The sequence below is a fragment of the Bufo bufo genome, chromosome 1, assembly GCF_905171765.1.
Source record: "Bufo bufo chromosome 1, aBufBuf1.1, whole genome shotgun sequence".
In the NCBI taxonomy this organism is placed as follows: Eukaryota; Metazoa; Chordata; class Amphibia; order Anura; family Bufonidae; genus Bufo; species Bufo bufo.
Window position 1 is genome coordinate 524,283,443 of NC_053389.1, and position 25,283 is coordinate 524,308,725.

The 25,283-nt window shown below is 46.2% G+C and overlaps 1 protein-coding gene across 1 annotated transcript; it reads left to right on the forward strand.

The window, feature by feature from the left end:
- Positions 1-5,816: 5,816 nt before the first annotated feature.
- On the forward strand, positions 5,817-14,228 carry LOC120985668 (serine/threonine-protein kinase sck2-like). The gene is made up of 5 exons (XM_040413741.1): positions 5,817-5,929; positions 8,372-8,873; positions 12,042-12,194; positions 13,406-13,549; positions 14,091-14,228. The coding sequence occupies exons 1-5, from the start codon at positions 5,817-5,819 to the stop codon at positions 14,226-14,228; spliced, it is 1,050 nt and encodes a 349-aa protein (XP_040269675.1).
- Positions 14,229-25,283: the final 11,055 nt, after the last annotated feature.

The window sequence follows — 25,283 nt, forward strand, 5'->3', positions numbered from 1 at the left end:
CTGATGTCTTGCTCGGGAATGACCTGGCCCCTTTGGTTTCTGCTTATGCTCCAATGGGACCTGCTGATGTCAACCCAGTGACTACCCGGGCCCAGACCCGTGTTGCTGGAACCAGCCCACCTGCTGCTGAGACCCAGGTAAGACCCGATTCCCCGACTGATACCCTAGGACAGACCTTTGCTAGCTGGGATTCCCCCAGTGTTGCCCATCCGCCGAATCGACAGCTGGTGGTGCCCGCAAAATACCGGCAGGAGATTCTGCGGATAGGGCATGATGTTCCATTGGCCGGACATCTAGGGTCCCGTCGCACAGCCTATAGGATCATGCAGAACTTCTTTTGGCCAAATTTTAATCAGGCTGTGCGGATATATTGTAGTACGTGTGACACTTGTCAACGGGTAGGAAAGCGGGGGGACCACCCAAGAGCTAGGCTTATGTCTATGCCTATCATTGGGGAGCCCTTTGCCCGCATAGCCGTTGACATTGTGGGTCCACTGGCCAGGGCTAGTCCATCCGGTAAGAAGTATATTCTCACCGTGGTGGACTATGCCACTCGCTATCCAGAGGCAGTAGCGTTGTCTAATATAGAGGCAGAGACAGTTGCTGATGCCCTGGTTAGAATTTTTACTAGGGTCGGGTTCCCTAAGGAGATTCTCTCTGACCAGGGAACCCAATTTACTGCTGTGCTCACCCAGGAACTGTGGAGGGTGTGCGGCATTAAACCGATACTTAGTTCCCCGTACCATCCACAGACTAACGGCCTCTGCGAGCGATTTAACGGCACCCTCAAACAGATGTTGAGGACCTTTTCTGACACTTGCAGAGACTGGGAGCGATTCCTGCCTCATCTGTTGTTTTCTTACAGAGAGGTGCCCCAGGAATCTACTGGGTTCTCCCCCTTTGAGTTGCTCTATGGGAGGAGGGTCCGCGGACCCCTAGATCTCATTAGAGGCCACTGGGAGGGGGAGACAGAGCAGGAAGGGACCCCCATAGTACCGTATGTCCTGGAACTCCGGGACCGCATGGAGAAACTGTCCCTGATGGTAAGAGAGAATCTCCAGGTGGCCCAGGGGAGACAGAAGAGATGGTACGATCGGGGTGCCCGGCAGCGAGTCTTCCAGGTTGGGCAGAAAGTGCTAGTACTCAAACCTGTGAAGGCGAACAAGATGCAAGCATCTTGGCAGGGCCCGTATAAGGTGGTAGCTCAGGTGTGTGATACTACCTACCTCATAGCCAGCTGTTCAGATGAAAGGATCCAGCGATCCTTTCATGTGAACATGCTAAAGGAGTATCAGGAGAGACCGGAGGATGTCGCTGCAGTATGTGCCCCTGCTGCAGACGATACAGAGAGTTTACCCTTACCCGATTTGTTAGAGAGGGACTCCCAGACTGACCTTACTAGTCTTGTACAGCTAGGGGATAGATTAAGCCCCACAGAGAAGGGACAGGCAAGACAGCTTCTGTGGGAGAAGCAGGCGACGTTCTCCCAAGAGCCTGGCTACACTACCCTAACTGTACATAAGGTAGAGACCCCTGGACAGAACCCCCTGCGACAGCCCCCTTACCGTATCCCTGAAGCAGTCCGAGAAGGAATGCGGGGTCATCGAACACTCCGATAGTCCTTGGGCTTCGCCTGTAGTCCTGGTGCCTAAGAAAGATGGGACCACGCGGTTCTGTGTAGACTACAGGCGGCTCAACGAGCGGACCACCACTGACGCCTACCCGATGCCCCGGGTAGACGAATTATTAGATCGTATTGCCAGGGGACGCTATCTGACCACCATAGACCTGTGTAAAGGCTATTGGCAGATTCCCCTGGCCGAGGATGCTATCCCCAAGTCGGCCTTCGTCACCCCATTTGGCTTGTACCAATTTAAGGTCATGCCATTTGGGATGAAGAATGCCCCGGCTACCTTTCAGCGTATGGTGGATAGACTTCTCGATGGATTCCAGGAATTTGCGTGTGCATACCTGGATGACATTGCGATCTACAGTGGGTCCTGGGAGGAACACCTAGTACATGTAGGGGTAGTTTTGGACAAAATTCGGGCTGCTGGCCTGACATTGAAGCCAGAGAAGTGCCATCTAGGCATGGCTGAAGTGCAATACCTGGGTCACAGAGTGGGGTGTGGGAGCCAGAGACCGGAGCCGGCTAAGATAGAGGCAGTAGCTAACTGGCCCACACCTGTCACTAAGACCCAGGTGTTAGCCTTCCTAGGGACAGCAGGGTATTACAGACGCTTTGTCCCAGACTACAGCACTATTGCTAAGCCCCTGACTGACCTGACTAAGAAAAATCTCCCTAAGCAGGTCCTGTGGTCTCCGGCTTGTGAAGCTGCGTTTCAAGCACTCAAACAGGCTCTTGTAAATGCCCCTGGCCTGGCTGCCCCAGTCCCTAACAAACGTTTTCTCGTCCATACAGATGCTTCCATGTATGGACTGGGGGCTGTGCTGAGCCAGGTCGGGGAAGATGGAGGAGAGCACCCTGTCGCATATCTCAGTAGAAAGCTGTTACCCCGAGAAGTGAGTTATGCGGCAGTGGAGAAGGAATGCTTGGCCCTGGTCTGGGCATTGAAAAAGTTAAGCCCTTATTTGTATGGACAGGAATTTTCCCTTGTGACGGACCACAATCCCCTTGTCTGGCTTAACCGGGTCTCAGGAGACAATGGTAGACTGCTGCGGTGGAGTTTAGCTTTACAACCGTATAACTTCACCATCAGCTACCGACCCGGTAAGCAGAATGGGAATGCAGATGGATTGTCCCGGCAAACCGACGTTCTTGCTACCTCCTAGTCCGGTCATCCCCAAGTTGACCCGCTAAAGGGTCAAGCCGGGTCTGCCGGAGTGTCCCACAAGGGGGGAGCCGTGTGACAGATCCATCTGTATAGACCTATATTGCTGGTTCGTCTGTTTGCCTTCATTTCGCTGGATTTCCTGCCCGTATGCCCCTGTTCGTGTGTTTCCCCAAATACCGATTGGAACTACTGAACGGACGGCCACCCAGGAGAAGAGTGTGCTGCTAGTTAACCCAAATGGCCTCATTGTTCACAAAGGACGTAAACTAACTTGAACTCCTGGTCTAATGCTTGCCATTGTGGGATGTTAAATGTCTGTGTATTGAAAAGGGTTGTGACATTGTATGTTTAAATGGTGATGTCTGTTCTGTTGTCCCCACATGTGTATTGTGGTTTCCCTCTGTCTTGAGAGATAATGGGATTACTCCTCGGGTCTCAGGGCAGAGAGGAGGAGACCATGATGCATTGTGGGGGATGTATTGTCTCTGTAGTGCTGCATGTCTGCCCTGTGTCAGTCTCCATTCTGGTCCCCTAGGGGCGTGTCCACCAGATGGAGACCTGCATAAATACGGGCGGCTAGCCCTCAATAAGATTGATTCCTGTTTGACTTTCAAGACGGAGCTTGGTCTCGTTTGTGGAGGGATTTATTATTGGGACAGCGCTTTCGTATATTGCTAGCTGTGGAAGGAGTTCGACTGAATTGCTGATCGGGAGTTTCCACTTCGTATGCTCCATTCGGGAGTTTGACGATCAGCTGGATTAAAAACTGCATTTCTGGAGAAAGGGGCTTATTCACTAAACGGCGGCTTCATCTACCTGGCGGTGAGTGTCGTAACAGTGTTCACTGCAAAAATGATGTTATCTGTATCAGGCCGGCCTGGTGATACTAAATATATGTGTTTACTACATGTACAAAATAAAATATTCTAAAATCCAGAACTTTTGTATTTATTCGGCACACCTTTAATTTTTATTGGCACCAAACATACAACTTTTTGACCACTTTTTATCCCATTGTTTGGGAGGTAAAGTGACCAAAAAGCAGCAATTCTCACATTGTGTATTTTTTTTGTTTTCACTGTATGGGATATTTTAATAGGTTGGAAGTTTACAGACATGGTGATACCAGTTATGGATATATGGTTATTGTTTGCATTTTCATATGATAAATGTGAAAGCTTTTTTTTTTTTAGTTTAAAATATATATTTTTAATGTTATAAAACTTTTTATTAAATATTTGACACCCACTGTGTATGGAGTCTGCCCTATATACTCCCCTGCGAAATGTGTCATATGGTATATGTATGTCACATGTCAGGAAGGGTTAAAGGGGTTGGTCCACCATTACTGGTCATATTCATTTATAGATCATACATAATTAAGCACATTTGGCTCTCACATGCCATTAGAAAATAATCCAGTAAAGAGCTATGACGATTACTTACATAGTATAGTACCAACTGGTGTTCACAGTATACAGCAACGTGCGCGTCCATCTACTGAGCTGCGTGCTGCTGGTCACACGTGCTCACTCTCCCCAGAGCCAGGTCTCTGCATAGTGATCCTGTGTTCATGGCACAACAGCCGATAGAAATAGCTTTCTGCATGGAAGAAGCCTTTCTATTAGCTCCTCTGCAGTGGACACCGGGAAGAAAGCCATGTCTTTTAGCTGCTCTGCAGTGACCAGGGAGGAGCACTGTGAAGAGACCCGGCTATGAGGGGAGTGACTGACCTGTGACCAGCAGCACTCAGCTCAGTAGGTGCACATTAAACACCAGGTGGCGCTGTACTGTACAAGTAAATATCAGAACTCTTCACGGGATTGCTCAGCATATAAATGGCACATAGGATTCATTTTTTATCATCTATAAAATAATGATATGTAATTATGGGACAACCTTTTAACCCCTTATGGCAAAATCATGTACATGATATGCAAGTGATACCTTGTTTCATCCAAAGTCGATTTGCTCATCCCTAATGCCGATCCATGTCATTTAACCCCTGAAATAGTGCTGTCAATTGCAACCATGGCATCTATGAGGATACACGAATGCAGGGGCGTAGCTAGAAATGACTGGGCCACATAGCAAAAAAAATGTATGGGCCCCCCCTCTCCTGGATCTCCCACCCCCACATACCTCTCGGACCTTGCCGCCACATCCGCAGTGCCTCATGCACTTGCGACGGTTACGCGTAGGACTGAGCACAGACAGGTGGTCACTGGCAACGCATTTGTGCCAGTGTAGGAAATGTATGAATATAAATGTCTGTGTATTAAAGAAGATTGTTAAATTGTACAGGGGTCTGTAACACCAGAAGGTGAAAGTACATATCGTGGGGTGTGTATGTGTATTAGACAGAAGGTAGGGTTATGTATCTTCTGTAGTTTGGGTATTAGGGAGAGTAAGGGGTATATATCTAGGGCTGATAGAGAGCGGCTCTTCACCTACACGTGTATCAGCACTAGATATATACCCCTTACTCTCCCTAATACCCAAACTACACAAGATACATATCCCTACCTTCTGTCTAATACACATACACACCCCACGATATGTACTTTCACCTTCTTGTGTTACAGACCCCTCAGATAGGATTAGGTGGCTGTGTCTTCGCCAATTCCATTAATCCAAAAATACAGTACTTTTTGCATCAAGTCGTCACAGTTTGTAAGATCTCTTTGATAGGATCCTTCATTGTTTCTCCTCACCATGTCATGGACACACGGACACTTGGATCATTAGAGAACAGTTATCAGTTCTGTGTCTAGTAAAGTGCTGAGCACCATGTCTCCATCACAGGACGAGGAAAGATTTATAGCAGCTACAGGAAAGCAGTGAAGGTTTCTACTCATAACTGCAAGCAGAGATCATAATAACTGACAACCTGATACAGAAAGATCGGAAAACTGTATAATCTTTCACTATATACAAAGATTAACTGTTACTTAATGAAACTTGAATATCAAAAGCCACTAGCTATATTCTGTACAGTAAATGGGATCTGATGGTTCGGTAATGGCGTCTTCTATGTCACAGATGCTTGTTCTACTTGGGCTGGAATACATGAGCTGCAGGGACCTTGATCAATTCCTGCAGATGAAGGGGCGGCTTGACACCCCCAGTGCAAGGTAAGGCTGAATACAAAACCTCAGCTAAACGGTCAGAAAATGCCATGAAATATTAGATACAGCGTCCTGCCTTATATACATCACACTGATAAAATCTGCTCCCCCGTTTCTTCTCTACCAAAGAAGGATTGAAGAAATATTCCTCAGGAAATGTTAGGGAATGTTTCCTCTCTTCCTTGGGCTGTGATCCTCCTTTTGATATTAAAAGACATACAGGAGGGGGCGCATGCGCGAAGCCGGAGGAGAAGGACATGCTCCGTGCCGCGGGCTATAAAAATCCCTCCTTAAGCGCCGTTATACCGGCTCCACAAGCCTCCAGATTTCGTGACAAGTTGCACGAGGATGTCCCGTCACAGAGAACGGAGAATACGTCGACTCCTTCACAGACTTTGCCTGAACTTTTCAGAAGTGCCAGGCGATCAACAATGGCGGACCCCTCTCCAGCTCAGTCTAGCCCCGCCTCCTCCATAGCCAGTGGATCCATCCTGGAGCCCTAAGAGCAGCAACCAGGTCAGACGGAGCTTTTTGCTAATATTGCATCGTTGTTCCGCACGGAACTCTCACAGGCAGTGGCCGAATTTACTCGCCAAATTCAAGACCTGGGGCAGCGGGTCTCGGACTTAGAATCTCGGACCGATGATATAGCAGACGCTCTGGGGACAGATAGAGCGGACATTGATGCGCACACAGCGCAACTAGAGGCGCTCGAATCCAAGATCGAGGACCTTGAAAACAGGTCCCGCAGAGGGAACCTTCGGGTGAGAGGTCTGCCGGAATTATACACAGACCTACCTGCTACCATGAAAGCGCTATTCAGCGCCCTTATTCCACAGGAGGATCAAAGCCGCCTGAAAATGGACAGAGTCCACAGGGCCTTGGGCAAACCGCGCTCCAGTGATCTACCCAGGGATGTTATATTGAAATTTCACCACCCTGAAACCAGGGATCTGATCCTGGCAGCAGCCAGAAACATCTCTGAATTACCGGGCCTCCCGTCATCTGTACATCTTTATGCAGACTTGGTGCCATCCACCCTGCGCCGCCGCCGCGAGCTGCGGCCTGTTACTCAAGCACTACAAAAGGCTCAAGTCAAATACAGATGGGGCTTTCCCTTCGCGCTGTCCTTTCAGCTCAACTCCCGGACCCATGTGGTTCGCTCACTATCGGAAGGCCTGGATACCTTGCAGAAAGCGGGCATACCGCACGACCAAAGAGATGGTCCGGATCCGGCCCCCAAGCCTCAAAGACCAGCTAGAGTTTGGACCACAATGGCTCCGTCATCTGGTTCCGTGAGTCGGTCGCCAAGGACCTGAACTACGCTGATCAGGGTGTCCTGATACTCTATAGATTTGAACTTACTGTTTTAACGTTCTTAATGATCACCGTTGCCCCTGTTATGTTGCACCACACATCAGGGATTCCTCAGAGATACCTGATTTTCACCCCGTGCTGGAGTCCTATACTGGGGAAGTAGCCTAGTGGACTTCCATGTTGCCTCACCTGAGAGAGTTGATGGAGACGGGGATTCGCGCCATTTTTGGGCGAGGTCCCCCCTCATCCAGCCCGTTAGAGTTAGCTGACCCGAGTCAGTCAATGTTAGACATTGTTTCTTATACAATAGTCATAACTTTTCTTGTTTTACTGTTTGATTTTTATGTTTTGGATTAATTATTCTATGGTACCAATGAGAGCTTAGCAATAAGTGTGGAGGTGGTTGTTTGGGTAACTGAACCAGAGAACGTCGTTACCTCTAGCATACATACGATCCCCTTAGTAACCACGGATCATGTATAAAGTTCTGTCACATAATGTAAGGGGTCTAAACTCCCCTAGAAAATGGAAGACTGCATTCGCAGTTTACTTGAAACATAAACCAGACGTTCTCTGCCTTCAGGAATCTCACTATACACCAGGGTCCCACCCGAAATAATTTCACCCTCAATATTCCAGGTTCTATTCATCTACTTTCCAGTCTAAGAGTAGGGGTGTGATAACACTACTAAGGAATTCCTTCCCTATGACAGTCACACAATCAATTCTGGACCCCAACGGGAGATTCGTCATTTTGTTAGGAACATACCAGGAGGAAACTCTCTGTCTGGTTAATGTGTATGCACCTAATGAGGACCCGGTCTCATTTTTTAGTGAGATGGGCTCTATCATTGACGCACTTACATTTCACAAAGTGATTTGGTGTGGAGATTTTAATTTCACTGTTGACCCTGTTTTAGACCGCTCATCCCTTCTCGTCCAACCACGTCCTCGTACCCATGACATTAGAATCCGCAAGGTTCTTGAATCCATGAACATAGCAGACACATGGAGGGAACATAATGGATCATTTAGGAGTTATACTTATTACTCGCCCATACACCATGTATATACTCGCATTGATATGATACTATCCTCCGTAAGTCTTCTCCCGTTTTTGTCTTATTCAAGACATATCCCTTCCTCCTGGTCGGATCATGATATGGTACTGGCCGAGATAGATAGTCCAGGCCGGGCACCTAGGCCTTTTCACTGGAGACTGAACGAGTCCTTGTTATCCAGACCGGGCTTGGTAGATCAGTTACAAGTGGACATTCGTGAATTTTTCAGGGACAATACTACAACTGACTCCGATCCATTAAATGTATGGTTAGCCCATAAGGCATTTATGAGGGGGAAACTTATTAATGTAGCTTCACGTCTGAAACGTGAACGTACTGAAGCCCAGAGAGCTTTAGAGGCTAAACTAGAGAGACTGGTCAAGGCCCATCAACGCTCGCCTTCCCTATATCTACTAAAAGCGGTAAAGGATACGAAATTACAGTTAAATACCATACTCTCTAATAACACAGAAAAAGCCTTACGTTGGACAGCCTCGTATTATTATCGCTTTGCCAACAAACCTGATAAAATGCTGGCCTCGCAACTTAAGGCCAAACAGAGATTAAACCAGGTATTCCAACTGCGTACGGCCACCTTACTTCCAATCCCGACATGATTCACCAAGCATTTCATTCCTTTTACCAAAATCTTTATTCAACCCCTAACCCTCCTCCAGAAGCCCATCTACACAACTTTCTCTCCTCGGTCCCTGTCCCCCGAGTGACGCCAGAGATTTCCGCGTCACTTGGCGGACCGGTATCTGAGGAGGAGGTCGAAGTGACTATAAAAGACCTAAAGTTAGGTAAAGCCCCTGGCCCAGATGGGTTTTCAGCCCTATATTATAAGAAATTTGCTCCATTACTTTCCACCCACATTGCAATGTATTGCAATCTCCTTCTGCAGGGAAGGGTCCCTCCAACTGAATTTCTGCAGGCCAACATCACAGTTATCCCCAAACCCAACAAAGACCCTTTGAACCCCTCGAACTATCGGCCAATTTCACTCCTTAATTTAGATAACAAAATCTTCTCTTCCATATTAGCCAGGCGGTTGAACGCCATTCTACCAGATTTAATACATAAGGACCAATATAAGAAAAGTTCTGAATTTAGTGCAGGGAGCTAATCAACGTAAAATACCTCTAGTACTATTGGCTCTAGACATAGAAAAGGCGTTCGACTCAGTCTCGTGGGTCTATTTAAACAAAGTACTATCTAAGATGGGAATAAGTGGTCCCTTCCTTGCAGCGGTGAATTCATTGTATTCCTGTCCTGAAGCGAGCCTTAAACTTCCCACCTCTAGTCCTTCCCCTATAAGGATTTATAGAGGTACACGACAGGGCTGCCCCTTATCTCCTGCCCTCTTTGCGTTAGCAATGGAGCCTTTGGCCATTCATATTAGAGGCAACCCTGACATTAGCGGAATGACTATAGGTGAGACGCAATACAAACTGAGTTTATTTGCGGATGACTTGTTAATGTCCATTACAAATCCCACAGTGTCCCTCCCTAACCTGCTGCTTCTGTTAAAGTCCTTTTCAGAAGTCTCGGGCCTTAAAATTAATCACAATAAATCAGAACTCCTCCCTTGCAATGTTCCCCCCCAGCAGAAAGATCAATTAATAGGTAACTTTCCATTCCAGCTTATGACGCATTATATTTCCAATTTAGGGACGTCATTGCCGACCAAACCAGAATTGGTTTACAAGTTTAACTTCCCCCCGATGTACAATAAAATTAGACAAGATTTGAAATCTTGGACCTCCCTGCCGGTATCATGGATTGGCAGGATTCATATAGTCAAAATGGTAGTGCTTCCAAGACTATTGTACTTGTTTAGAACGCTACCAGTCCCAGTCCCCTCAGCCGACTTAAAATCTCTGCAAAGGGATGTTATGAAGTTTATATGGGCTAATAAGAGACCTCGCATTTCTAAATCCACGATGTGCAAACATAAATCCCAAGGGGGGTTATCAGTACCAGACTTCTTGAAATACTTTAGAGCTGCTAGGTTAGCTCAGCTCTTTCTAACACAACTGGACAAGAGAAAGCAGCCATTATGGGTCTCTCTAGAAATGTCCAACATGGCGCCTTATACTTGGAAGGCCTTGATATGGACGGCTTCATCTTTGCCGTCGACCGTCCGTAGCACATCCCTCCTATCACATTATTCATTGATACTCTGGAGGTCAGTACGTTTCAAATATAAGTTGCAGTCCACTCCATCCCCGCTGACCCCGATTTTTGGCAACCCGTTGTTTTGCCAGGGTTTGCATCCCACGTCTTTTCACTGGTGGATCAGCAACAACCTTTGCACACTACACAAATTTCTCCTTAGAGGCACTTTAGATTCTAAAAGGGGTTTGTTGGAGAAACACTCTCCTCCTGATGGAGAACATTTTAATGTTAATAGCATCTTCTCCTTTTTGAAGTCATTAGTAGGGTCAGCCCAGAACATAGACTTCACCCCTTTTGAAAGAATGGCCACATATTCTCTGTATAAGCAAGGTCTCCTGTCCAGAGTGTATGGATACCTTGATGCTCACCCAGGAGGGATAAAACTTCCTTACATGTTGGCTTGGGAAAGCGACATGGGACGGGAGTCCTCTGCTTCCACTTGGTTCCAGCGTTCGCAAACACTTACGAAGGGTTCCTGGCAAGTTACGAAGGGTTCCTGGCAAGTTACCCTAGCTGAGACCTCTATTAAAATTTTACATAGAACATACATGGTTCCAGCCAGGTTACATCTTATGTACCCAGAGGTATCCGAGAAGTGTTTTAGGGGATGTGATGCGGACGGTACGATGCTACACACTTGGTGGAATTGCCCGGTGGTGAGACGTTTTTGGGATCAGATTTGCTCAGTAATTGCTTCCACCTTAAGCTGTAGTTATCTGGCTACGATCTCCCAATGTCTATTGGGCAACAAACCCTCTGGGTTATCCATGGCTAATTTTAAGCTATCACAATTTATCTTGCTGGCTGCAAGAATTCATGTCGCTTTTAAATGGCGCACACCCTCGCTTAGCAAACAAGCGGTTATAGATAGGGTCAACAAATTGCTTCTCTGTGAAAGACTCTCTGCAATCAGGACAGATACTGTTGATGTTTTTGAAAAAGTCTGGAACCCTTGGATGTCATCTACTTTCTCTGTGGACCTCAGATACACCTTCACGTTATAATGCATATGTATGCGATTGTATAGCCTCTCATTGTGCTTGCTTACTTCTGATATTGATTGATCCGAGTTGTTTATTTTCTTTTCTTTTTATTGTTAGATCTTATCTAATAACGCATATTGAAGATAATTTATGATGCAATATTGGTCTGTAATGTATCTTTATGCTGTAATTTTCTTATATGAATCATAAAATAAATGATTTTTTGGAACTAAAAAAGACATACAGGAGAACAGATTCCCAGGTTCTAAAGGGGTTCTCCGGGAATGGCCATCAATAGTCACAAGCAACCTGTCCTAGAATGTGACTTTAACTGGTTTCCTCCAATAGCAGAGCTGCTTAATGGGGTGAGGAATTTTAAGCCACCATGCAGCCCTGGCAATAAGAAATTGCCTCCTCAGTTGACAGTGATAAGATATATATTTTGCCTCTTATTTTAGTGAATGGTAAGAATGTCTAACAGTCTTCTGTGCTATCCTCGCATTATATTCATTTCATTACTTTTCTGACAGATTCTATGCCGCTGAGCTCGTGTGTGGCATCCAATTTCTCCATTCTTAGGGAATCGTCCACAGAGACCTCAAGCCCGAGAACATACTGGTGGCTGAGACGGGCCATATTAAGATCACAGATTTCGGTTTCGCACTTGAGAACATGCTTGGAGACCACACAGCCACCGAATATGCTGGGACAAAAGGCCATGTGGCTCCTGAGGTGAGAAAAAATGAGTTTTCCTAATTTCTACCATTCCATTTGTATTAAAGGGGTTTTCAAGCTTTGGAATATTGGTCGCATATCCTCAGGATTGGCCATCAACATCAGATTGGTGGAGGTCCGACTCTTGTCACCCCCACCTATTACCTGTTTGAAGGGTCCACATTGATGGTGTGAGCTCTACCGCCTCCTCATTGAATACTGCACGCCATCTACTTGATGCAGGCTACTGCAGCTTCTTCTCATTGACATGAACGGGACAAGGCTGCAATAACCTGCAGGTAGCGTCATGGCCCCTTCATATAGCTGATAGGTGGGGATGTCGAGAGTCAGACCCCCACTGATATGATACTTATGGCCTATTCTGAAGAAATATAATAAATATTCTGAACCCAGAAATCCCTTTAATGATGGTAATTCTTCCTATTATTAATCATTTAGTTTCTCATCATTATGTATTGATGAATGCCTCCTCTTACCCCTTTCCGGATCAGACCAATTTTGGCAATTATGCTTTCTGCATTTTTCTTCCTTGCCTTTTTGCACCGGTCTAGATATCCCTTACGTTGCTCCTCCAGTGCATGCGCCTAACCAGAAATCTACCACAGCTCCCATCATGCATACATTTCTGGGTTCGCTTGCGCCAGAAAACTGGCATAAAAGAAAAAAATTAAATTATGGGTGGCTGACCATGCCCCCGTGACATAAAAACAGAAATTCTGGCGTCAAGATTTTTACGGTGTCCTCTTAGGGAAGTTGAACCAGCAATCCTATGAACTCCTGTACTATTAGCAGCAATACTTCTGTATTATTGCAAATAGTTATTTTTCACACATTCTTCTGCAGAGTGTACGAGGTGTAATAGTTGAGGTAACATGGCAGTAGAATGCGCCTGTTCCAATGAATGAACCACCATGTAGCATTTGGTCACACTGAGCCTTTAACAGTGAGGTTCCTTCTGTCACCTTCATATGAAGGCCATTTATCAGAAACATAAGGGCTACAAAGCAATGTCTGGCCCCACAGCAGCAGATGACTTTGTGGTTACAGTTTATCTGCAGCTGGATGGAGGCAGAACATCTTGTCCTCATTCAGCTAAACACATTGTGTGACTCAATACTACGCTATGCCGGCAATGGCCACAGCCTAAGCACCTACAGTGCGGGTTTATAGTATAAGCCGTGTAGTCACTCTTCTCTCCTTTCTGGCAGATGCTAGCCGAGGAGGAGTATGGCGTCGGAGTGGACTGGTATTCATTTGGTGTCATCTTAAATGAAATGATTACCAGTCAGTGCACTTACCATCCTGCACTATTTGACACAACACACTCCGGTGCTGAAGACATCATTAAAGAGGTCAGTATGTTCCTACATGACACTACTGTACTGTATACAATGTTACATGACAACCTGTGATAGGAGACATCTCCCCCTACAATACCCCATAGTGCACCATGATCTCCTTCACTAATACTCACCACTGTAGTGTTCAGGAGGGGTCGCTCCTCAGAGATGCTGCTAGCAGGATAGTAATACACAACCAGCACTTCTTGTTAACTGGAATAAGAGTTTAAGAGCCTGGTAGTTAATGTATTGAGGACATGTCTACATATTTAGTCCACCCCTCGGAGTTTATGTAACAAGCAGCCACAGATTTCTAAAATCTCCCATTGCTGACACTACAGCCTGAGTCCAGCATTCACACAGAATAAACATTAGGCAAAATATATCAAAACTGGTGCAAAAGGAAAGTGGAGAAGTCGCCCATAGAAACCAATCAGATTGCAGATTTCATTTACCAGCTAGCCTTTGAAAATGTAAGATCTGGAGTCTGATTGGTCCTTGTGCTCAGATGTCAAAATAGTGACTAAGTTATAATTACATTCCTCATTTTCAGCTCCTCCTGAGAGATCCTGCCAAGCGCTTAGGAGTCCACGGGAACATCCGAGGCCATCATTTCTTCCAGCATATTGACTGGGTCTCAGTGGAAGCCCTTCGGATGTCCCCACAACACATCCCTGTAGTAAGTAAATAAAGAGAAGCTCTACCATGCTCTACATACACTTCATATGCTATATATACGATTCTCAATGTCAGGGGCTTGATAGGGGGACATGTTGGCAGGTGGGCACAGCTATCACAGCACATGGCAGTTTGGTGACTGGGCCACTGAACTCCAAATCCAAGAATGCATGTCACCATACAGAGCTTTTATGTATCACCTAGTGGAGAAGAGCACCACAACCCACATGAGGGTGTAACGGAGGACAAACACTAATCAATTAAAATGTCAGGTTCTGGACCGTGCTTGAGGTCCTGTTCTGAGACATATATCCTCCATGATTTTCAAATATTCTTTATGAAGCTTTTAAAGGGGTTCTCTCAAGATGATATCTTCTGTGCATATGTCATAGTAGGGTATATACATGCCATAGAGAGGGACCAGAAGGGAAAGCTGCTCAGGCAGATCTGACAAGTACTTATTCTATTAATCTATTAATTCTGATTTCACTAGTCCATGCCTTTGAAGAAGACATGATTGTAATTATAACAAATACTTGTTGAATGGAGCTGGTTGGAGGTAGACCTCTGTAAGGAGTGTAGGCTACTACCCTAATATGGCATTTAAGATGCTTTATACTCCTCCAGAAAGAATAGATCTTATTATGTGGAGGATGAGTACATAAGGTGATCATATTATATGTGATAATACTACCACCAGAAGCTTCATAACAGGTCTGTGACAGCTTGTGATGATCATATCCTCTTTTTCATCTATTTATTTGCTTATAGCCATCAATGGAGGCAGCAGCAGCCAAGAAGGGACCTTTACCATCTAAAGATCAGGCCATTTTCAGAGGGTTTTCATTTGTCACCCGGTAAACCCTCCACCCGCTCTAATGTCATCAGAGCAAGATGTCCTCCTGAGCTCCTGGAGAAGATTGATGGACGGACAGAAGAACGGACCCAGGTATATAGCTGGAAATAAGTGGTATTCCTATATAGTTGTATGAATTTCCTAATGAGTCAAGATTTAAAGTGTTCCAAATATGAAGCTTCAGTTTTATAACTATTAGGCCTCATGCACACAACTGAATGTGTTTTGTGGTCCACAAACCATGGATGCCTGAAATATGGATATCAGATGTATGCATCCTGCATTTTCATATTCTGCACTTCCCACCTTGCTTTAAAAATGTTTATTATTTTCCGCAAAATGGACAACAATGGGACATGTTCTATTTGTTTTGTGGACGGACATACTGTACAGCCGCACTGATGTGGACATCAAAGGGGTGACATCCTTGTGCTGTTCTCGTTTTTTGAGGCTCCAAATAAATTAATAGGTCCACGTGCGATCTGCAAAAAATGCAGATCGAACGTGGAATAAAAATATGGTTATGTTCTCAGTACCTTAAATGGTTGTGTAAAATCCATGATCTTCACATGTAGCACACAGTCTTTATATATTATACCATATCTTGTGGTGTCTGTACTGATACATCCTGTCATATATCCTACAGCATGAAGACCGTGAAGAAATATGAAGACTGGACCTGCGATTGGCACTGGGCTGAAGAAAAACATCTGAAACACACCTGATGAGAGAGAACACTGGTCCTGAAGCTCACAGATCAACGCTGGATGACTGTGAGTATGTGTACGGGCATTTGATCCAGGGACTATATCCCCACTGCCATATTTGCAGTCAGGAAGGAGTGTTTTTCTCCTTAGATCAGGACAGATTGGCAATTGTCATAAAGGGGTTTTTTCTCGCCTTCCTATGGATCAACACAGTTGCCCTTCCCCCAGTTCAGCCATTCCCCTAATCAAAAGTACAATTTGGCCAACCTTCTGTGGACAGATCATTTAGTCATTGATTCTGGGACTTATCTGACTGCCATGCGTGGAGTCGGGAAGGAATTTTTCCTCATCCTCAGCTGATGGCTGAGGCTCAGTGAGGTTTTTTCGCCTTCCTCTGGATTAATAATATCTGATCCAGGGAAATAGTCTGACTGCCCTAAGCGGAGTCGGGAAGGAATTTTTCCCCCTACAGGGTTTTTTTTCGCCTTCCCCTGAATCAATAAAAGTAAATGGATCTAACATATCCTTGACTTTGATTTGGAATTTACACCAAATCATCTGTCCCATCATTAATAAAATTATAAATGAAATAAAATTCTCTATTCCCCCCTATATCGTTGTGTGCCTGGTTTTATTTCCACTGACGAGCCATGTGCTGCTCAGGGCTGTATTTCACTGGTCTCCTCATATGATTACATTTTAAGCTTCTACTCTACTTTCTGTAAGTAAAAAGAGAACATACAAGTTCATGGTGAAGAAGAATAATATCCATAGAGAATCGTCTGTCTCTTCATAATGGAGACACAAGAACAAAGTGGAAGAGAAGATAAAACATAAATTAGGTCATCAATTAAAAAATCCTGGAAAACTCCTTTAAAGGTCCAAATTGCACCAAATAATGAAGTTGAGGTCTAATATACAGGTAAAAAACTACAGATAGTTTAGTAAGGAGCAATTTAGTAAATGTATTAATGCACATTTATTTCCCAGGTCAAAAAGAAGGACATTTGGGTCAAAAAGAGGGACTGTTCCGCCAAAAGAGGTACACTTGGGAGGCATGTTTTTGGTAAATTTGGGGCATTGAAGAACAGCCCCCAGACACCCCCCAAACAAGGTCCAGAGCGGTCGCTTTCGGTGTGGATTGCATAAGCCCCACCCAGAATTTCTGGAATCATCTCTGAAATTTTACTGCAGTCCATTGAAGCACATTTAGGCCAAAACATACTACTCACAGTAACATGCAGCCTGGTGTTGTCCTGTTGAAAAACGTTTTCATGACCAAATCAGTGTAACACCAAGCTGTTTGTGTACCCGAAATGAAGACTATAGGGTCCTGTTCAGGGGGGTTGCTATGGTCTTAAAAGATCTGGGGTCCAAGCCCCAATGCATATGGTCCAATTCTGTAAGGCTACTTTTACACTGGCGTTTCTGGGTCCGCTTGTGAGATCCGTTTCAGGGCTCTCACAAGCGACCCAAAACGGATCAGTTTAGCCCCAATGCATTCTGAATGCATAAGGATCCGCTCAGAATGCATCAGTTTGCCTCCGTTCAGCCTCCATTCCGTTCTGGAGGCGAACACCAAAACGCTGCTTGCAGCGTTTTGATGTCCGCCTGACGATGCGGAGCCAAACGGATCCGTCCTGACTTAAAATGTAAGTCAATGGGGACCGATCCGTTTTCACCGACACAATATGGTACAATTGAAAACGGATCCGCCTCCCATTGACTTTCAGTGTAAGTCAAAACGGATCCGCTTGCATTATCATGACCCATGGTAATGCAAAAGGATCCGTTCTGAACTGATACAAGCGTTTGCATTATAGGTGCGGATCCGTCTGTGCAGATACCAGACGGATCCGCACCTAACGCAGATGTGAAAGTAGCTTCAGTCAACTACCGGCACCCCTCCCCCCACAGTCTAGTACTAAAGACATTTTACTGTACTTGCTTTACAGCAGCACATACCTCTCACATCCAGTGCCTCCAAGGTGATGTCTCCTCTTATGTAGATCTTCCCTGTCATAATCTTCTCCATTTAGTCCGGACATCTTCTTTCAGCCGCGCCTCGTCTCTGCAGAGTGTGACACACAGACATCTTAGCTTCCTTACTTTTCTATCATCATGCACCAACCTCGAATCCCAACAGTGTTATACTGCTGCTCGCTGTGCTCCCCAATACCCCTAAATACTATCCTGAAATAATAGTGCCCCCTAATAGTAAGGCCTAGTTCACACGAACGTGTGTGATCCGTGGCCGTATTGCGGGCCGCAATACACGGCCACAGTTCTGTGTGCATTCCGCATCACGGATGCGGACCCATTCACTTCAATGGGTCCGCAAATCCGGAATTACGGAACGGGACCCCTCGGAAGCACTACGGAGTGCTTCCGTGGGGTTGCGTCCCGTACTTCCGTTCCGCAAAAAGATAGAACATGTCCTATCTTTTTGCGGAACGGGCGGATCGCGGACCCATTAAAGTGAATGGGTCCGCGATCTGATGCGGCTGACCTACGGCCGGCGATCGTGCATTGCGGCCCGCAATTTGCGGGCCGCAGCACGGGCACGGGTCACACACGTTCGTGTGAACACGGCCTAATAGTGCTCCTCAAAGTTCCACCAATAGTAATTCCCTTTTTGAATGCTATCATTAGTAATACTGTGTGTCAGGACATATAGAGCGCACTATGACCTTATGCTGCAGGCAGTCAGGTGACTGTGCAGCGTGGGACCTGAGAACAGCAAAAAAGCAGGGGAGACCACCGTCACAGGAGAGTGGCTGCGGAGCAGGAGAGGTAAGTTTATTTATTTTAAAGTCTGATCCTAGGTCTCATCTGGTGGGTCTGAGAGGTCTAATTGGAGTCTGATCTGAGATATGATATGGAGGTCTGAAAAGTCTAATGGAGGTCTCAGAGTTCTAATGGGGGTCTGGTCTGATATGGGGGTCTGCGAGGTCTAATGGGGGTCTGGTCTGAGATCTGATAGGGAGTCTGGTCTGATATGGGGGTCTGGAGGTCTAATAAGGGTCTGAGGTCTGATATGGGGGGGTCTGAGAGGTCTAATGGAGGTCTGGTCTGAGGTCTGATATGGGGGTCTGGAGGTCTAATAGGGGTCTGAGAGGTCTAATGGGAGTCCGGAGGTCTGATCTGAGGTCTGATATGGTGGTTTGGAGGTCTAATAGGGGTCTCTCTGAGATATGATATGGGGGTCTTTAGGTCTAATGGGGGTCTAGTGGTCTAAAGGTGGTCTGATATGGGCATCTGGGGGTCTAATAGCGGTCTGTCTGAGGTCTGATATGAGGGTATGTAGGTCTAATGGGGGTCTGGTCTGAGGTCTGATATGGGGGTCTGGAGGTCAAATGGGGGTCTGGTCTGAGGTCTGATAGTGGGGTCTGGAGGTCTAATGGGGGTCTGAGAGGTCTAATGGGGGTCTGTCTGAGGCCTGATATGGGGTTTCTGACATGGATGTCTATTGGGAGTTTGATCTAAGTTCTGAAACTGGGTTCTCATATGGGGTCTGACCTGAGGTCTGAAATGGGGGGTTCTCATCAGAGGTTTGATATGGGGGTGTGATTTGAGGATCCACAATCTCGTAGGGACCCTGACACTTTGCCAGAAACTTACTCTCTACAGTGGGAATTAAAATCAGGATTCTGTCCCCGGGATTAAAGCCCCTTACCCTGGCAGTTCTGTTTTAGATTCTGCTTTGAGCCTTCTGAGCTCTTTGCAGATGCTCTATTCATAGTATTGAGTATATTGGGCAGACTAGATGGGCCAAATGTTTCTTATCTGCTGACACATTCTATGTTTCTATGTTTCTTTAACTATGGGCCTCACGGTCACTATCCGGTCTTGCATTTGAGCAACATGTTCGATGACGCTTTTATACGGAGTAGCCTCGGTCTCCCAGGTTTCTTTGACTACATCTAGTAAACCCCTTGGGTGACGGCCATATACTAACACGAACAGCGAAAATCCTGTAGAAGCCTAGGGCACCACTCTGATAGAAAACATAAGGTAGGGTAGGAGGCAGTCCCAGTCCCGACCATCCTTTTCTATCACTTTTTCTTGTTTAATCTCTCGACCAACCTGTCTGTCTGGGGGTGATACACGGATGTACATATCAGGTGATTTTAAACAATTTGCATAATTATTTAATGACCTTTGACATAAAGGGTGTACCCTGGTCTGTGAGAGTTTCTTTAGTGATCCCCGCGCGGGAGAACATGAAAATATTTTTAAAATCCATGTTTCGTAGGGGCACCGTTTCCAGGTACCGAGTGGCATAGTCCAATGCAACCAATACAACCAAGATATACTGGTGTCCCCTAGTCGACCTAACAATGGGAACCACCAAATCTATTGCAATTCTTTCAAAAGGTACCTCAGTGATGGGAAGAGGCACTAAAGGACTACGAAAATGTGAAGTCGGGGCATTTATCTGGCAGGTGGGGCACGACTCGCAGTATATTCTTACTTCCTCATACACTCCATAACAGTAAAACCTTTGTAGTACCCTCTCTTGTGTTTTGCTAGTGCCTAAATAACCCCAAATTAGGTGGTTATGTGCGAGATCTAGTACCATACATCGATAGGGTTTTGGTACCAGAAGCTGCTCCACAATTTCATTGTTGCAATTGGTAACTCAATACTGTAGGTTTTATTTCATGGCAAAATGCGGAAATTTCTGGTCAGCTTCTGGTTCCTGTGGTACACCATCTAACACGGTAACATTTCCTTGAGCATTCACGAGATTGGGGTCTCTCAATTGCTCCGTACCAAAGTTACCTCGAGACACTTCTAAGTCCAACACATTTTGCCCAGATGGGGAAGCTTCCTCTTCCCCCGCTAACACCTGCAATGGAAAAGTGTCATCATCAACATGCATTTCACTTGAACCATTTAAAGGGGAAGGCACAGATTCTGCAGGAGTGTCTTCACTGGCTGCAGAAGAGTTTTTCTTCTCTCATAACTTCCAAAACAATGGGAATTCCTGGCCCAATATCACATCATGCATAAGTCTTTTGACTGCCCCGACTTCATATGTTACAGTCCCAGCTGGAGTCACCAGCTTAACCCGAGCCTTACTAAGACTTGGCATCCCCGTGGATGCACAGCACATTTATGCTTTTGTCCAACACATAATTCCCAGCCACCAAGCTGGAATGCACCAAGGTCATCAGACTACCGGAGTCCAAAAGAGCCCTGACCGAGGAGTTGTTTACCACCAGAGTACATATTTGTGGCTCAGTCTCTAGACCTTGTGAGGACGCGCAAACTGGCACCACATACAGCGACTGTCTCCGGCTAGCTCCACACTCCATGGGCTCTGAGGTAAGAGGGCAATGGGCAGCAATGTGTCCCCACTCATGGCACCTTCAGCACTGGAGCATCCAAGCTCTCCTCAGTGGGAAGACCAGACTGCCCTGCTCCCTCTTGCACCCTTCCATATACCCCCAACAGCTGTAACTCTCTTACCCACAGATGACATGGGTCTGATTCTCCGGAGAGGTGTTGGTGCGGCAGGGACATCACAAAGGTAGTTCTCAGTTGCAAGGAATCTTTCCAACAGGTTGACGAGCTGGTCAGCAGTTTTGGGGTCTCCATGTCCGACCCAGCGCTGTAGCTCTGCAGGTAGGGCTCTGAAATAGTAATCCACCACTACTTTCTCCACCATCTGGGTCAGTGTAGAAGACTCGGGTTCCAGCCACTTCCATACGAGATGGATGAGGTCATACATCTGAGATCGGGCAGGCTTGTCCATGGTGTAGCTCCACGTGTGGACCCTCTGGGCACGAATAGCCGGCGTAACGCCCAAGCGAGCCAGGACCTCAATTTTTAACTTGGCATAGTCCCGGACATCCTGGTCCCTGAGGTCATAGTGGGTACTTGTAATAGTAGTGGTGGTAGTGTTAGTGGCAGATGTGTAGCGTTAATAGGGGTAGCAGTAGGGGATTACCAACCAGCATCTGAGGCGACGGCAACAGCCATATGGTACATGTTGGCAAGCAGGCAGCAGCATGATGAAGGCAGTAGCAACTTTAGAGAAGATGATGGTAGTTGAGCAGCAGCAGTGGCATGAAGGCAGCAGTGACATGATGGAGGCTTTCCAACCATTGGCGGATCAAGGGGGCGGCAACGGGATAATTGCCCCCCCCCGGAGAATATAGTTTCCCACTGGCTGATTCCCCTTTAGCGCTGGCTGCCGCCGCATCCATACTTTAAATTTCAATACCTGCGGGGTGGCTGCCGGCGGCTAAGTTCATATAGGGGGAGGACTCGGAAGGAAGAGCCGTGCGTGCGCTGTGCAGGTGCCCGCAGCCAGGAGAGGGAGTGGTCCCAGTCCCGTGTGGGCGGAAGAGTTGGAAGGAAGAAGAGCCTGAAGCTGCTGTGTGTGGCGCGCCTGCTAGTGAAGTAAGTGTTCGTGCCCAGCTGCTCCCTTAACTACAAGAACTGTCTCTGCTCTGCCCTGGCAAGCACCCGACTGTATAGGGAGGGTGCTTAGGGACTGATGGTCCTCCCCCCCCATTCCCCCTTTTTTCCTTTAGGGCATTCTGGGAGCTGGCCCCGTCATGTAAGGTTTAAGTAGGTGGTAGATTAGGACGTCCGTTAAGGGGTTAATTCTCTGGGGGAACCTCCTTAGACAGGATGGGGGCGGTACAGGAATCCTGAAGGTACATATACCCCTCCCCCTGTTCCAGCACTTCCTCTTGCAAGTGGAAGCAAAAATTGGAGAGGTATGTCTCCCTCTTTGCTCTGTCCACTCCAAGCTTCCGCGGGAGTTGCGGCCTCGGGGTCCTCCTGGCGAGTTTGTATGTGGAGGGTGGGGGTTTGCCGGCTCATTTATGAGCGTTCCGGCTTTCCCTGGCACCCTCCCCCCCCCCCCCTGCTCCTATTCACAGAACTGTCCGGGAGCTGCCGCATCATGCGAGCAGCCCTAGCACTTAAGCAATGGGGTCGGCGGTAACTCCCGCCTCCCTGCTCCCCTCTCCCCGCTCCATTTACAGGTCTGGCCAGGAGCTGCCGCACCATGCGAGCAGCCTCACCGCCTAAGAGAGGGACCTGCGATCCGCACGGCAGCCCCCTCCCCCCTCTCCATTACAGCCCTTATCTTACCTGCGTCCCTCTATTGAATGACCCGCAGGGACTCGCAGCGCCGCACCGTGGCCCTGCTCCTTCCCCTTATAGCCCCTACACGGCGCCTGTGTGGCTGGCAATTATGTTCGGTGGTGGGGGCATGTGGATGTTTTTCACCCCCAACAACAGAGCTTCCCCTACCGCCCCCCCCCTTTTTCCCTCCTACTAGCAGTACTCATGGGGTTCTGTGTTCATGCTGCTTTTTATGTGACCCCCTCCTCTCCCCCCCCAGGCACCAGGGACCTGCTCCAGCACCACTGTGGCCCTAGCACCGCCCTCTTATTGTAGTCATATGGGTTTTTACTGTGCAGCTTCTCTCTCCGCACTTTCCATGTGAAATGCATGATGAAGCCTCTGCTGCCACCTACTGTGCCACACATATAATATTGCCTTTACAGCAGATTACTGGTACCCTGTTTATTAATCCGTGCCCTCCTAACCATGGGGCACTATGGGTCTCAGTTTTGCCTGTTTGCATCTCCCTCCCTCCCCTCCCAATTTCAGGAGCAGGGGTTGCTTTGTGTTTTTTCCTCCTTCTCGCAGGTGCCAGACGGCAAGGCCAAAGTGGGTCCCGCAAGCGCCGGGCCCGTCGCCGCTTCTGGTGGAAGTAGGCGCCCCAGTTCCTCCAGGCGGCGCTCACCATCGTCTTCTGATGGTATGTCGGGTGCGTCGGAGGAGTCTGGTCTGATGTTGCAATCAAAACCGTAAGAGGCAGGTGCCTACCATCCATTCAGCCTGGTCACTGTAGTGGCCCTTTGGGTTGCAGTTCCTGTACCTGCTACTTCGGTGGCGCCGTCCCTGATTACACTACGCCTGGTGAGTACCAATGCACCGGGGCTGGGGAAATAAGCGATTCTTGTATAGTGATATAGTAATTACTATGGCACTCTTGGATGCGTGCACCCTAAAAAAAAAAAAAAAAACTTCTAAAGTTTTTGGGGTTTATAACTCTTATATTTCTTTTAGCTTGCTGCTTTATAGCAATACAGTATACCAAAAAAATATATATATATATAAAATTTTTTTAATAACATATAGTTAAAATTTGTTCATTGCCTAAGGGACGGGGTTGTGAGTTCATATCCCTGTAGGAACTTTAGTGCTATATCCTCTCGTGTATCTCGTACGCTATATGCTCATTCTATAGATGCTATGGGTTTTATTTTGTGATATATAGTGTCGCCGTATGTTTGTACTCCAGGCAGCTCTTATGGCTGTGTGGGTAAATGCTTAAGGAAGCTGGTAGTGCAAACGTCCAGGCTTTCTGAGTTCAAACCCCTTTCAGCCTTAAAAAAAAAAAATATATATATATATATAAAAAATAAAAAGTTTACTTGTTTTCACGGAAGTTCACCAGCTGTTTTACTTGTTATATACGGTGAGTTATTCTATACTGTGGTGTGTAGGGCTTTTACTGTCGGTGGGGGTTCAATTCCGGGTATTTGTTAACCTCACGATCCAAAGGGTTATAAAAAAAATAAAATAAAAATATTTTAGCAGGAGTATGGCGAGTTACAGCTTTAGCCATTGGTATAGTGACCCTCCTTGAGTATAGCTCCCACTGGTTCATTCCCGGTAGTAGGGTATATAAAAAAAAAAAATATATATATATATATATATCATACTCTATTTTATATTTATTTATTTTTTATTTATATATATATATATATATATATATATATATATATATATATATATAAAAATAAAAAATAAATAAATATAAAATAGAGTATTATATAGATATACAAGTAATGACATAATATGCCGTGGTTATTTCTCATATTCCGTAATAATATAATCAACTTAGTAGAGTATGGGTAGTGGTATATTCGGGTTCTTTCCTGTGTAAAGTAATACTTTCTGTTGGGCTCCTACCTTTGGCACTATGCCGTGTGTATTTAATAAAAAATAAAAAAGTAATAATAATCATTTAATTTGTTCTATTTGTGCTTTCAATTCTGTCATATATGGCGGGATTTTATTCATCATACGGGGCCGGACAAAAAAAAAAAAAAGGAGCATGAAAAGATATCTCTCTTGTGTAGTGGTTGCCATATTTGCTTCTAGTATACAAGGTTGGAGTTTGAATCCTGGCAGAAACATTCAGTAATAGAAATAACTTTGTATATTTACTATTTTCTAAGCTCTGGGCTATGATGCAGAAGCTGTGAGTTCGGACTCCCTCACAAATTTTTGCTTGTTTACATTTCAATTGCCTCATGTCCAGTGTTACAGGAGTTGCAGTTCGGTGGGTTTCAGTAGGGATGAATCCAAGCGGGATACCCACGATGTGTGCAGTACAAGAGGCCTTATTCTAGTGCAGCTGGGTTGTTCGGCTCGGCGGTATTGGGCGCAGCGGTTGCAGGGTTTG

Coding starts and splice junctions, on each gene's coding strand:
- LOC120985668 (XM_040413741.1), top strand. CDS start 5,817: ATGGCGTCTTCTATGTCACAGATGCTTGTTCTACTTGGGCTGGAATAC. Junction 8,874..12,041: donor CCAAACAGAGATTAAACCAG/GTATTCCAACTG, acceptor CTCCATTCTTAG/GGAATCGTCCACAGAGACCT. Junction 13,550..14,090: donor CTGAAGACATCATTAAAGAG/GTCAGTATGTTC, acceptor CCTCATTTTCAG/CTCCTCCTGAGAGATCCTGC.